A 14,148-nucleotide genomic window follows, 5' to 3' on the forward strand; every position below is an offset into this window, starting at 1 on the left:
ATTTGGTGATATAGGATTAATGTTATTGTTTTTACCTTATCTGTTTGGAATTTGTTATGTGTTTTGTAATTATGTGAAAATTTTAATACGGCCATCTTGGCCAGGACTCTCTGGAAGAAGAGATTTCTTTTTATCTCAATGGGACCTTCCTGGAAAAATAAAGGTTAAATAAAAATAAAATAAAAAAATAAATTAAATATTGAAATTGATAGCTTTTAGTTATACTGTAATGTTGTATGTCTAATTAAAGGATTAGTTCACTTTCAAATAAAATTTTCCTGATAATTTACTTACCCCCATGTCATCCAAGATGTTCATTTCTTTTTCTTCAGTCGAAAAGAAATTAAGGTTTTTAATGGAAATATTCCAGGATTATTCTCCTTATAGTGGACTTCAATGGCCTCCAGAAGGTTGAAGGTCAAAATGACAGTTTCAGTGCAGCTTCAAAGTGCTTTAAAGGATACCAGACGAGGAATATGGGACTTATCATGCAAAACGATTGGTCATTTTCGAAAAAACTGTATATTAGGGCTGGGCGATATATCGCATGTGATTGTCACGCGCATTTCGTCAGTAAAGCCAGTTCCCTGATTACCGCTAAATCGCCATATCGCGTTCATTATCGCCGATGAATCGCCTTCGATAATGAACGCAATATTGCGTGGCTTGTCAGTGATCTACGGCTCTGTTTATTAAATGCTGCTCCATTTGAAAGCAGGTGATGGAGATTTAGCGGTAATCAGGGAACCGGCTTTACTGATGAAATGCGCGTGACAATCGCATGCGATATATCGCCCAGCCCTACTGTATATGTTTATAAACACAAATGATCAACTTGCAAGCACTTCTGCTTTCCGTATTCTTCAAAAAGCTTACGCTGTATGTCCTACGCCTTCCCTATTCAACTTTCGGAACGAACGCAGCGCCAGACATATCCACAATGGCCAATCAGAGGTGTTTATGAATCCTCTCAACAGCTCTCAAAGCGTCACAGTCTGTTCTTTTGACAACTCTACTGTCTTTAAGTTGTTTCGACATTAATTTTGAGGGTAACTCTGAAGTTAATACAATATAAAATATATATTTAAAAAAAACTGTTTTTAATTGTGATTAATTACAGAAAAAAATGTGCGATTAATTAGTTAACTTTTTTAATCAATTGACAACGCTAAAATAAATTAATAATTTTACATTTTTCCTAGTAAAACAAAGGAAACATATTTGCATACATTTTCCTTATAAGCAATAACTGTCATGGATATTAGTTCTTGGAAAGATTGCAAACATGTACTTGCCCATGTACACAGACAGTGAGAGACTCTAACATCCCATTTAAGGCCTTGCTTATATTATAAAAAAATCAATGAGAGAGTTAATGAGTAAAGGCCTGTTCATACAAAGAATAATGACTATAAAGATAACAATAACAATAACTGCATTAGCATCCACACCAACAAGAAATATCATTCTGTTTAATATAAGCATAATAAATGGTTCTATCATTTGCCGCTTTTATTGCTCTGGCTCTTTAAAGCAGGATGGATTCTTATTGGCTGTCAATGTTTTTATCCTTCATCAGCTGGAAAAAAAAATAGTTGTGAAAGGGATTCCAACGATATTGTTTATCTGTGCCGTTTTTGTTATAGTTGCGGTGTGGACTTTGCTATTCTTTTACATTTAGATATCTTTATCATTACAGTTATCGTCCTTGGTGTGAATGGGTCTTAATTCTTCATTCTCTGTTTTCTGCAGAGATTTATTTGATTTTAAAAATGTATAGGTTAACAGAATGTATAGTTATTAAAAAAGTATTTAAAATTAGATTTTTGCCTTTTTGCCTAGTGGGTCAGAAGTTCCACTTTCGGCCAAGAAATTTAATTTGGGTGCATCACTTTTTCCCTTTATTTAAGAAGAAAGTAGAGATGGAAATCTTATTAATATTTTTGTTTCAGATCGACTAGCTCCTGTGTCAGTCCTTTGGCTGATTGTGAAGCAGGTAAATCTCCCGCTCATCATTTTAATACAACTTTGGCTTCTGCCCTGTAGTTTTATGAACTTATTTTAACTGTAAAATAATTCATTATGTTTTATTTTTCAGGGCCATCTGGAGACTGTCTGCCTTTGAAAAAGATCAAAACAGAACCCCCAGATGGTGAAATTATCCAGGTGACAGTGCCAGGTATGGTCTCACAGTCACACAGTAAGCCTCACACTGAGAGTTTTAATATTTCGGGCCTGGTACATCAAGTTTTGTCCTCTTTTTTGCGCTATTGTTAATCATTTGTGCAGAAATTTAAATAAAGTTGTGAGTTGAAAGCAGCATGAAATCCCTGTAGGTCTACTGGATGGGAATGCATTAGCATATTTCACTTACTCACAGAGAGGAAGTTTGTCTTTGATGGTTGCCTTCTGATTTAAAAATATTTGCTCTCATTTTGCACCATGCTGTGCAGTGATCTGAGCCTTTGAGGACAGGCAGGCCATTTTGCATTACATTCATTGGCTAAACACTGTGAACTGAAGGAACATCATATATAAACTGCAAATTTGACCTCAACTGCTGCATTAACAGTGTTGAAAAACATCATTCTGGCCAAATGTGATTTTTACCTCCTCTCTACTTTCCATCCTTATTTAAAGATGCATTTTATTTAATAAATATGCGGAGTCTCATTATGCTTGCCTCATCAGTTCAACTTTTTTTACAATCTTTCTGTAAAATATACTGTACTTTCTCCATCTCTCAAACCACTCTGAATCTAATTCCAAACACATGTCAATCAAATCCATGATAGATCAAATTAATTCCAGACTGTTTTTGTCTGTCATTTAGTATCCTATTTCACTTGGAAATATGTCATATCATGGAACTGTATATGTATAGTAGATATAAACTGTAGATATATATATATATGTGTAAGCAATAAGGTACCTTATTGCTTTTATAAAACGGTTACCACACAATACAAATATTAAAGCCAAAAATATGTATCAGTGCAACTTTCATGAAGTAAACTTTCACTAAAAGCCTTCCTTCCGCCGGAAAAAATAGTCCCTGACCGTGAACAGCAACAGAAGTTAAATAATTATGCCATTAAATGGTGGCGAAGATTGTCTTTATGAGTATGTCAGTCAGTAGGAGATGGTCCTCACTGCAGAATTTGAGATCCAGGGGGTGGGGTTGGATCTAGATCCAACTGCTCCCAATTTACATGTCCGTAAACCTACCCGTCTCTGCCCACTGGATCTCGTGTTGTGCAGTGAGTGGCTAATGGTCAGTGGCGAAGACTTTTACATTGAAAAGACTGAACTGTTTTGAACATGGAACAAGACGCAACTGACAAATGCTTTTACCAGCGCTGTCAGTCATGGGAAAACCCCATAACTGTTAAAAGGACAAGATATTGCAGCGGACATTTAAACAGATTTTTTATTATGAACATAGAACTGACCTGAAGGAAAATGCTAAATCTGAATGCAAGTAATAAACTCGCTCACTCGATCTCTTTCTCACAATACTCTTCTACATAATGCAGGAAGCTTCAATGAACAATATCATTTGAGAACAGTTTACGTTGCTAAGCGTGGTTGCTAAGGGTGTTGTGTAGTGATACACAGAACCGTTCGGTGAAGCGGACATAGCCGTGTTTTATCGTGAATAAAACACACCTATTGACCAATCAGAATCAAGGATAGGAACTAACCGTTTTATAAATATATATTTCATATTGATATAATTTCACAGTATATTACTGCATTTTGATCAAACGCTTCTATGGTGAGTATATGAGATTTCATGGTCCCACTTTATATTAAGTGGTCTTAACTACTATGTACTTACATCAAAAAATAAGTACAATGTACTTATTGGGTTCATATTGAATTGCAAAACACATTTGCAGCTATTGAGGTGGGAAATGGGTAAGGTTAGGGAAAGCTTTGGTGGTATGGATAGGTTTAAGGGTAGGGGTAAGGTGCAAGGGATGGGTCAACAGTGTAATTATAAATGTAATTACAGAAATTAATTACAGATGTAATTACATGCAGGTGTTTTTAAAATATAAGTAAAATGTAAAAACATGTATGTACACAATAAGTGCATTGTATCGAATTATTAATTTAAATGTAAGTACATAGTAGTTAAGGCCACTTAATATAAAGTGGGTCCGATTTCATTTTCACTGGCCTCATAGTAGATGATTCATCAATGTATTGCTAAAGTAATGAACCAATTTTATCAGCATAACTTTTCACAATTCAGAATCAAATTCCAATTAATACATCATATTATCTAAATAAAATGCATTTTGAGTGCCATTTTTATTATGTTTTTAAATTTACATGCAAATTCGTCTCTCCCTGTCTTTCTCTGTTCCTGTTTTTCTCTCATCCTCTACTCTCAGAGTCCAGTGCTTCTACAGAGGAGCCAAGTGAGCCTCAGGCTGAGCGGGTGACCCCTGACCTCTGTCGTCCCAAGGAGCCTGTAGCAGGTAACAGCATACTGGCCTTCTTACCTTATATCTGAATGTAGTTCCATATCCATCTTTTTTCTCTTGCCTCCGGTGGTATATCGATAATCCCAAACATATGACACATCAAAGCCTCTAATATTACCCTCCAGTTTCTCATCCAGTTACAAATCCCTCTATCCCGTCTATACCTGCCCTCCTACAACATGAATGCCCGTCTCATAATCTTTATATGTACATGTGCGTGTTAGTCCAACTAACTGTCAAGTCCATTCTTGTTAGACATTCATTTCAGTGAGCTTATGCTCAACACAGGGATATTAAATGCTGATTTAGACTGGAAGAAACCATGTCCTAATCTCTCAAAAGGAATTGTACATGAGTACGAACCTCTGTGAAGACCGAAACAGGACAGCGGCACTTAATGTACAAAAACATTTTAACCAGTGATAATAACATAGGTTGAAATGTGGTAAGACAAGAGTTTTACATTTCTCATTTTAACTCCAAACCCAATACCCCAGAGTTACCCAAACAGTTGTCCCAGCCCAAGTCAGATCCAATGTGAAACCTGTTCCCCATGCTGTGCTAGTTCTCCCACTAAAGTAAACCCACATCCAATAGAACTCCCTAAATAGACTCCCAGTGTTAGTGCCCCTAATATATAGAAATATACTGTGAGTTGATATGAACGCTCAACCGCTGTCATGTATATTAATAGGATTCTTGGGTTATGGAAAATCAGGGAATTTTAAAGTTCTTTTCCAGGCCTAGAAAAAACAAACAAACAAAAAAAAAAAAAAACTTTTTTTGTTATGCTTTAGAATATTTTGTCACATAAGGCTCTTTTGTAGAGTAAACCTTGCAGGTGAACAAGTGATGTCTGATTCTTTTGATATGGTTCTTTTCAGTTCTATTTTGGCTCTAAATTATTTTATTATTTATATACTAATATAGTATTTATTTAATTTTTGAATTAGCTTTTATTTATATCTTTTAAGTTTTAATTTTAATTTTATTTTAAGTTTGAATCATTTTTGTTATCTGCTTTTGGCATTTGTATAGCTTTTTAATTTTTAAAAATATTTTATATATCATTTCTATTTAGCTTTATTTGAATTAATTTCAGTTTTCAGTTTATTTCAGTTTTAGTTTTAGTAATTTTAGTACTTAAATGAAAATTAGAAATGTTGCCTTTGCAACTAACTGCAATAAAATAAGTTTCTCATCTAATATTTTATTTTATTTTATTTTATTTCAATTAACGAAAAAGATTTTTAATCATTCTAGTTAACAACAGCAGCGCTAGCTCTTTTCCATGAATCTAATCACAAATCAGTCTGAATCTAAATGTTTTTTTGTTTTTTTTAATCCTTATTTTTATTCTTACTACGGAAAAGTAATGGAAATTCATTGGTCACAAAGTGTGGTTTATACAAAATGTATTTAATAATTAATGTTTTATACATAATATATATATATATATATATATATTTTAACCAAAAAGATGATTCAGACATTTTTTATATTTTTTATATATTTTTACTAGTGGGTGCAGGACACAATAGTTCATTTAGGTAAGGATTTATGAGGATAGCAAAATAATTTATGAACATTTATGAGGATAGCAAAATAAAGTAAACTGTGACATATTATACACAAAAAAATCTTCATACATTGGACTACTTGTAAAATTAATAAAAATTCGGAACCAAAAATTATTCAGACACTTTGACGTGAACATGTTTTGCTTAAGTGTTATCTGACATAATTAAGATTAAGTTTAAGTCTGAGACCTTCATATTTTATTACCATTTTTTAAACTATAGTGAATACACTGTTCAAGAAATGTTCAAGGTGTCTGAATAAATTTTGGTCTAACTGTGTTTATCATATATATTTCAAGATTAATTTTTATTTTTATTTCAATTTTTTAAACGATAATTAATAGGGAAACTGCTGGCTTTAAAAAAACAAAAACAAATCATTTGTACATGAATCAGGTGTAGAAACCTGGTGTTGTTGAAGCGTTCATATTAACTCACAAATAAAGCATTTTGACTCATAATAAATAACACTGGATTTGTTATGTTGAAGTTTGCATTACACAAATGGTCACTGGAGTAAAACACAGGTGAGTTGAATCATCAAAACATCTCCAGCAAAGCGTGTATAATTCATGTGTTTTTGATCAAATCATACACATAGGAATACTTCCCAAGTGCTACACTGATGGTAACGTCATTCTGTTTGTATCTCTACAGAAGATTTAACGCCGAAGTCTACACCACAAGGGCTCAAGAGAGCTGTTGAAGGTAAAACTCAATTTTGAACTATCACTCAGGTTTGTCTTCAGATATTATGGGCTGTTGGTGTGATTGTCCTCCCTTTCCCCAGAAGACATCGGAGAGATGATCCTTCAGCTGCGAAAGCAAGTCGAGAGCCTGTTCAGCTCCAAGTACAGTGAGTCATGGGCTTACTCACCGTATCATTTACAATCAACTGTGGCAGCAACCTGCAAAGATTCCTCTGGCTTAAAATATTCACAAATAATAGATTGCAGAATTCATAATGGTGTGTCATATCGAGTCAAATCATCTATCTTTCTCATTCTAGGTGAGGCTCTTGGTCTGCCTGAACCGGCTAAAGTGCCATACTCCAAGTTCCAGATGTACCCAGATGACCTGTATGTTACAGGTCTGCCAGAAGGGATGACTTTTCGAAGACCGAACTGTTTTGGGGCAGCAAAACTCCGGAAGATTCTTGCCGCCAGTAGTCAGATTACATTTGTTATAAAGAGGTATTGTCATAGAGAACACATTAAAATAATCAAACAAGTTAGTTCAGACTTAAACAAAACCACTACAATGTTTCAAGAAGCTGTTTGACTATGATGTTCCTTTTTATTTGTGTTTGTCAGGCCAGAATTGTTGACGGAACCGGTCAAAAATGAAGGTGCCTCTAAGACAACCTCTGATTCAGGTAAACCAATATTTTTTTATTTTATTTTATTTTGTTTTGTTTTGTTTTGTTTTGTTTTGTTTTTTTGTTTTTTGTTTTGTTTTTTGTTTTGTTTTAGTTGTCATGATTCCTCGATTCAATTTGAGTACTTGATTTAAAAAAAAAAAAATCCTTGATTAACTGGCAAAATACTGGAAGTGTGGCATTTCACGGATGAGAATCCAAAAAACGTATTATTAGACCATTTTCAAAGGCTGTACGTTATATTAAAACCATTTAAAAAGCATAGTGCTATTGTAAAATCACAAAGGCTGCGATTTAGTTAAATTAATATATGCACTGCGGGCTTTAGGGTGAATAGCAACACAATTATTTACATTTGTGCAGGTTATGAATTAAATGTTGCTTGGACAATATTAAACAAGGATTTGATCTGCTGTAAAATAACAACACCAGGCCTTTGGCGCCCTCTGTAGGCATTTGTTATAAAATGTAAAGTACATAAGTTAATCATGTTTATATTGTATATTACATTATGTATTTTAACAGTGTTGTTCAATAAAATCATATGATTACTTTCTTTTCACACTTTGTCTAAACCAGTGATTATTGCTTCATTGTTTTTAATTAAATTAAGTAGTTTTAATGGTTATTGTTCACTTAGGTCTATTTTTATTACCACAAAATGACCCAAGTACTCGATTAATCGTCAAAATAATCGTCCGGTTACTCGAATACCAAAATAATCGTTAGTGACAGACAGCCTAACCATTTGTCCTATGTAGGGTCATTTTGTTTTGTTTTATATCCATTTTGTGTGTATTCCTTCTGTTTTATCCAAAATATCACTTACTAATCTAATATAATTCTCCTTTTGATTAAATATTCAGCAGAGACTGACTCTAAAGACCAATCAGATGACCCGGGACCTGCATCCAAAAGACCAGGATTCTCAGGTATCACTGTGATTAAGTTATCAGGTGTTGTACACAGTAAGTTAGTGACTTTATTGCATCCTGACTAAATGAAAAGATTCAGTTGATCCTTGTGCCACGTGTCTGTCTTTTGGATGCCAGTTCTTGTTCAAAACTTCATTCCCTTCTGTCCTTTCTTGATATGCTATCACTAAACCGTTGGCTTTTCTACCGTTTCTCTGCTCTCAGACAGTTTAGAGGCCAAGCTCTCCCGTATCGACTTGGCGAACACACTGCGAGAGCAGGTCCAAGACCTGTTCAACAGGAAATATGGCGAGGCACTGGGCATTAAGTATCCTGTGCAAGTGCCTTACAAGAGGATCAAGAGTAACCCTGGCTCAGTGATTATCGAGGGCTTGCCCCCTGGCATCCCCTTCAGAAAACCCTGTACCTTCGGCTCACAGAATCTAGAGAGGATATTAGCGGTGGCAGACAAGATCTCTTTCAGCATTACAAGGTGAAGCACTGCACCAAGTTTTTAAAAAGCTTTAAAAAAAAAAAAAAAAAAAGTGAACATGGATTAATTTGTCTAATACACAGAGTTTATTTAAGAATTACAAAGTTTTTTCTATCTTTTCAGGCCTTTCCAAGGGCTTATTCCCAAGCCAGGTAAGCAGTCAAAATTTAATAGCACTTATTTTTTCACGTCTGTATTTTTGCTGAATTACTCATGGAAATAACTTAAATCATTTTTATTTTTCCAGCACCACGAAGAATAACCATATTAAAGAAAGGTTACACCCCAATAAGCGGTAAGAATAAGGCATCATTTACTATGTACTATGTGTTGTAGTTATTTATTGCGCTTAATGGACAAGAAATCCATGTCTACACTGGATGTCCAGAGTGTTGTGGTGTGACAAAACTATATCTAGAACTGTCAGTTGATGGATGTCCCATTTCTATTTTTGATTGGCTCCACAGCTCCTTCAGCCACTTTACTTTTGCTGTTTGACAGATTTGACAGATTACAATTTAAAATAACTGTTTTCTGTAGAAACTTGTTTCTACGGAAGAGGATTAGGGCCAAGCAATAATAAAAAAATAAAACCATCTTGAGGTTAAAGTTGTTAAATTGAGAAAAAAGTCGAGATAAAATGTTGAGAATAAACTTGTTAAATTGCGAGAAAAAAGTCGTTACATTTCGAGAAAAAAGTCAAGATAAAATGTTAAGAATAAAGTCATTAAATTACGAGAAAAAAGTTGTTAAATTACGAGAACAAATTAGTTAAATTATGAGAAAAATTGTTGTTAAATTTCAAGAAAAAAGTCAAGATTAAATGTTGAGAATAAAGTCATTAAATTATGAGAAAAAAGTAGTTAAATTACGAGAACAAATTCGTTAAATTATGAGAAAAATGTTGATAAATTTCAAGAAAAAAGTAGATAAAATGTTGAGAATAAAGTCATTAAATTATGAGAAAAAGGTAGTTAAATTACGAGAACAAATTTGTTACATTACGAATTTGTTCTCATAATTTAACAACTTTATTCTCACAATTTAACGAGTTTATTCTCAACATTTTATCTCAACTTTTTTCTTGAAATTTAACGAGTTTTTTTCTCGTATTTTAACAACTTTATTCTCGAGAATCTCTTTATTTTTTTATTATTGCTTGGCCCTAATCCTCTTCCGTATGTTTCCACCATGGAATAAAACAATTTAAAAGATAATTGCGACTTTTTATTTCACAGTTGTGAGTTTATATTTCATAATGTCAGAATTGTGAATAAACTCACAATTCTGACTTTTTTCCTCACAATTCAAATTTTTTTCTCACGATTGTGAGTTTATTACTCAATTCTGAGAAAAAAGTCAGAATTGCAAGATGTAAAAAGTTCATAATTGTGAGATAAAATGTTGCAATTGCCTTTTTTATTTTTTATTCAGTGGCAGAAACAAGCTTCTATAGTTCTCTGTTTTTATATACAGCTATGGAAAAAATTAAGAGACCACTTAACATTGATTTCTGAACTTGGAGTGGTCTCTTAATTTTTTCCATAGCTGTATATTTTGAAATTATATATATACAGTAGTCAACATTTGAAATGGATCAAAACCTTTCATCAAAGTTGTTCTAAAACCTTCTTCTTAGGACAATCTAGTTCTTAGGATAACTTTGATGAACTTTTTTGATCCACTTCAAATGTTGACTACATACATATTATATATATATATTTATATTTTGAAATGTTTTTGAATTTTCAGCATCATTACTCCAGTTTTCAGTGTCACATGATCCTTCAGAAATCATTCTAACATGCTGCTCAAGAAATATTTCTTATTATTATTATTATCAATGTTGAAAACATTGAACCTTTTTTCAGGATTTTTTGATGAATAGAAAGTTAAAAATAACAGCAAAATAACATATTTTCACTAGTATAAAATTGCCCATTATTTAAAAATTGTTGTATTCAATTATTTAATAATTTATTATTTTCCAAAATATATTTTAAAATGACAGAATAACCCATGTCCAGTGTATTTCCTTTGAAAAATAAAACAGTATAAGTCTAGCTTGAATCTGACAGTCTAACATAAAAGGTTATTTTAATGTTGAATCTGTCAGTAAACTTATAATAAATATCCTTATACTGAAATATTTGATCACTGTCCAACAGAAGAAGATGAGATCAACCGAATGGGAGAGAAAGTGATATTAAGGGAACAAGTTAAAGAGCTCTTCAATAAGAAATATGGTACGTTAATTACTGAAAACTTATTTATTCCTTTGTGCAAATGTGTTTTTGTCATTCTGAAATATTCTAATGCTTCATTTGTGAATGTGTTGTGTTCAGGTGAAGCTTTGGGATTGGACCGCTCAGTCATTGTTCCTTACAAGTTAATCCGTGCCAATCCAGGCTCACTGGAAGTGTGTGGCCTTCCGGATGATATCCCCTTCAGGAATCCAAATACTTATGACATAGTTCGGTTGGAAAAAATCCTACAGGCCCAAGATGAAATTACTTTCAATATCAAAACCCCTCTACAGTAAGTGCTGTGCCAGATGTGATTATAGTGATCATGCTAGATGAACAATGCTTAAAAGTGTAGTTTGATCTCATTGATTTTGTCTTTGTTTAGGCCTTTTACAGAGTTGTGTACTCAATCTTGTAATAAAGGTATGAGCCTTTATTTGTTATTAAACATTTTATGTATGTTTAAAAAAAATTGGAATTGTTTACAGATGTGTGCAAATGTTTACATCCTCTTTTGCAGAAGGTAAAGAAGTGTCTACGAATCGACGCAAACGTAAACGAGTACTTGACAACAGTCAAGCATCTATGCCCGCTGGAGCAGACTCAGCACTATCAACCAATCAGATACCTGTCATGGTATGCAAACACATTACAAGAGTGGTTTTCTATTTCCACTCCACTAAAATTCTTTACGTCATCATAAAAGGCATTTTAAACCCAAGTTGAACAGGATATTCAGTGAGGAAGAAATGTGGGGTGGGACTTGATTTTATCATTGTCAGGAATGTATTTTGAAAAGTGGGTGTTATGGACAAAATGGAGCCAGACTTAAGTCATTTGTGCATTTTTTTTTTTTTTTTAAGAAATTTATACTTTTATTTATGGAAGCTTGTTCCTGCCATAAATAAAAAAGGTATAATTGCAACTTGTTATCTTGCAATTGTGACTTTTTCTCAGAATTGCGAGTTTATATTTTGCATTAGTGTTAATTTCGTCACCTATTTTTAATTTAGTCTTAGTCTTAGTCTTGTGCCAAATGTCCTTGTTAGTTTTAGTCATATTTAGTCATTCACATATCTTTTTTTGTTAGTCAAGTTTTAGTCGACTAAATGTCTCGTCATTTTAGTCTAGTTTTAGTCAAAAGAAAACTCAAGGTATCTTAGTCAAGTTTTAGTCGACTAAAAGTCTTTTAATTTTAGTCTAGTTTTAGTCAAAAAATTGTAGTCTTTTTTTTTTAAATAACACATTATTACTGAGATTATTAAACATTTCAGTAAAAAAAGTGTTTCGCATATCTCAAACATTGGTTAAATGTCATAATTACCTGACAAAATACACTCGTTGAAAAATTTTTGTTGAATACAAATGTTAAACGTGTCTGGTTTTCAATTTCTGATTTAGGAGACACATACACAAATGATTAACCTGTTCTGAAGAGTATTTTATTTTAACCAACACAATTCAAAAGCTAGCATGTCGTCGTTGCTCGTCACTCGTGTTCGCTTTGGGTGTTGTGTGTTCAGCAGTTTCGTGTTGCAGCCACAGGCGTATAAAACCTGTAAAGTCTCGTTTACACTGCACGCGTGTGCGGCTCGTTACGGCTGCGACGCGGCTACCGGAGCTGATACACGGCCACTCTAGTCGATGCTTGTGTTTACACCAGCCGCGCCGCGGTGCGTTTGAGAAGCGGCTCGACGCGCCGCTTCGCTAAAGATAGGCGCCTCACCTCCAAGACGCGCAGCTCAAATACAAAACAAAGTCAAAATAATCACCCTGTGTAAACTCCCGCACATATTTTACATCACTAGAAACTGACGACAAGAGATTCGCAGTAGAAAAACTTGAAATTTCTTTGAGTTGACAGTTGACGGAACGTACTCGGTTACTAACGTAACCTCGGTTCCCTGAGATACGGAACGAGTACTGCGTATGGGGAAAGGTCTCCCTTTTTCCCCGCTGCTGAAGCCTTTTTCAATAACGCAGTGTAACTGCACCGTCATTGGTTCACTCATAGACAAGTTGTTGAACCAATGGCGGCGCGGCATAGCTGCGCAGCCTATGGCGACAAAGCGCGCGAATATTCCCGCCGAAATGGGCGGGGTATAGGGCTATATAAGCAGGCGTTTCGCCATAGGATTTCAGTGTCAATCGACTGAAGCGACGACCCTGAGCCGCAGCCTCGTGGCACGGCAAGTGACGCAGTACTCGTTCCGTATCTCAGGGAACCGAGGTTACGTTAGTAACCGAGTACGTTCCCTTTCGATACTTCACTCGTACTGCGTATGGGGAACGAATTCAACCACGCCGTGCCACGGCTGGGAACGATATAGCTTGCATTTGGCCAACCCAGAGGGGGGCCAAAAGGACAAGCGGAGGCAAAGCCTAACCGAACCCATGGTTACACTGAAGGAAGATACTTCCTATGGTGGCGTGAAGCGGGACTTGTTGAAGGCCGCTAATCACACCGACAGGACCCGAGCTTGTAAGGTCGGGACATCGAGGTGATAGAACCTGACAAAGGTGGACAGCGAAGACCAGCCGGCCGCCTCACAGATGTCTTGGATGGAAACTCCGTTGGACCAAGCCCACGAGGAAGCCATTCCTCTAGTGGAGTGGGCCCTGACTCCTATGGGGCAATTAGTGCCCAGTGAGGAGTAGCACAGGTTAATAGCATCCACTATCCAACGGGAAATGCGTTGTTTCGAGACCGGAGACCCTTTGGTGCGGCCGCCAAAACAAACAAAAAGCTGATCCGACTGTCTGAAAGACTGTGATCGGTCTATGTAGGTCCTCAATGCCCTGACTGGGCAGAGTAGCTGCAGCTCTGGTTCGTCCGCCGAGGGAGGAAGAGCAGAGAGCGAGATGACCTGAGCTCTAAACGGAGTTGAGAGCACTTTAGGGACGTAGCCATGCCTAGGTTTCAGAACGACCTTAGAGTCACCAGGCCCGAATTCGAGGCATGCAGGGTGCACGGAGAGGGCCTGCAAATCGCCAACATGCTTTACCGATGCTAGTGCTAGTAGCAGAGCGGTTTTTAGCGT

General features: G+C 35.3%; 1 protein-coding gene across 4 annotated transcripts in view; it reads left to right on the top strand.

Annotated features, from left to right (window-relative positions):
* The window catches only part of gtf2ird1 (GTF2I repeat domain containing 1), a 52,500-nt gene that overhangs the window by 31,543 nt on the left and 6,809 nt on the right, over nt 1-14,148 (top strand). For 2 of the 4 annotated variants that reach the window (XM_067407005.1, XM_067407006.1), the window contains exons 12-26: nt 1,953-1,996; nt 2,099-2,179; nt 4,404-4,490; nt 6,734-6,784; nt 6,867-6,932; nt 7,086-7,269; nt 7,390-7,451; nt 8,321-8,386; nt 8,594-8,861; nt 8,985-9,013; nt 9,109-9,156; nt 11,030-11,107; nt 11,207-11,399; nt 11,493-11,530; nt 11,628-11,743. In XM_067407005.1, coding sequence (XP_067263106.1) covers nt 1,953-1,996; nt 2,099-2,179; nt 4,404-4,490; nt 6,734-6,784; nt 6,867-6,932; nt 7,086-7,269; nt 7,390-7,451; nt 8,321-8,386; nt 8,594-8,861; nt 8,985-9,013; nt 9,109-9,156; nt 11,030-11,107; nt 11,207-11,399; nt 11,493-11,530; nt 11,628-11,743 — 1,411 coding nt within the window. The remainder of the gene's footprint in view (nt 1-1,952; nt 1,997-2,098; nt 2,180-4,403; nt 4,491-6,733; nt 6,785-6,866; nt 6,933-7,085; nt 7,270-7,389; nt 7,452-8,320; nt 8,387-8,593; nt 8,862-8,984; nt 9,014-9,108; nt 9,157-11,029; nt 11,108-11,206; nt 11,400-11,492; nt 11,531-11,627; nt 11,744-14,148) is intronic. The other 2 variants (XM_067407008.1, XM_067407007.1) reach the window with 2 other exon arrangements.

The sequence above is a fragment of the Chanodichthys erythropterus genome, chromosome 13, assembly GCF_024489055.1.
Source record: "Chanodichthys erythropterus isolate Z2021 chromosome 13, ASM2448905v1, whole genome shotgun sequence".
Lineage (NCBI taxonomy): Eukaryota > Metazoa > Chordata > Actinopteri > Cypriniformes > Xenocyprididae > Chanodichthys > Chanodichthys erythropterus.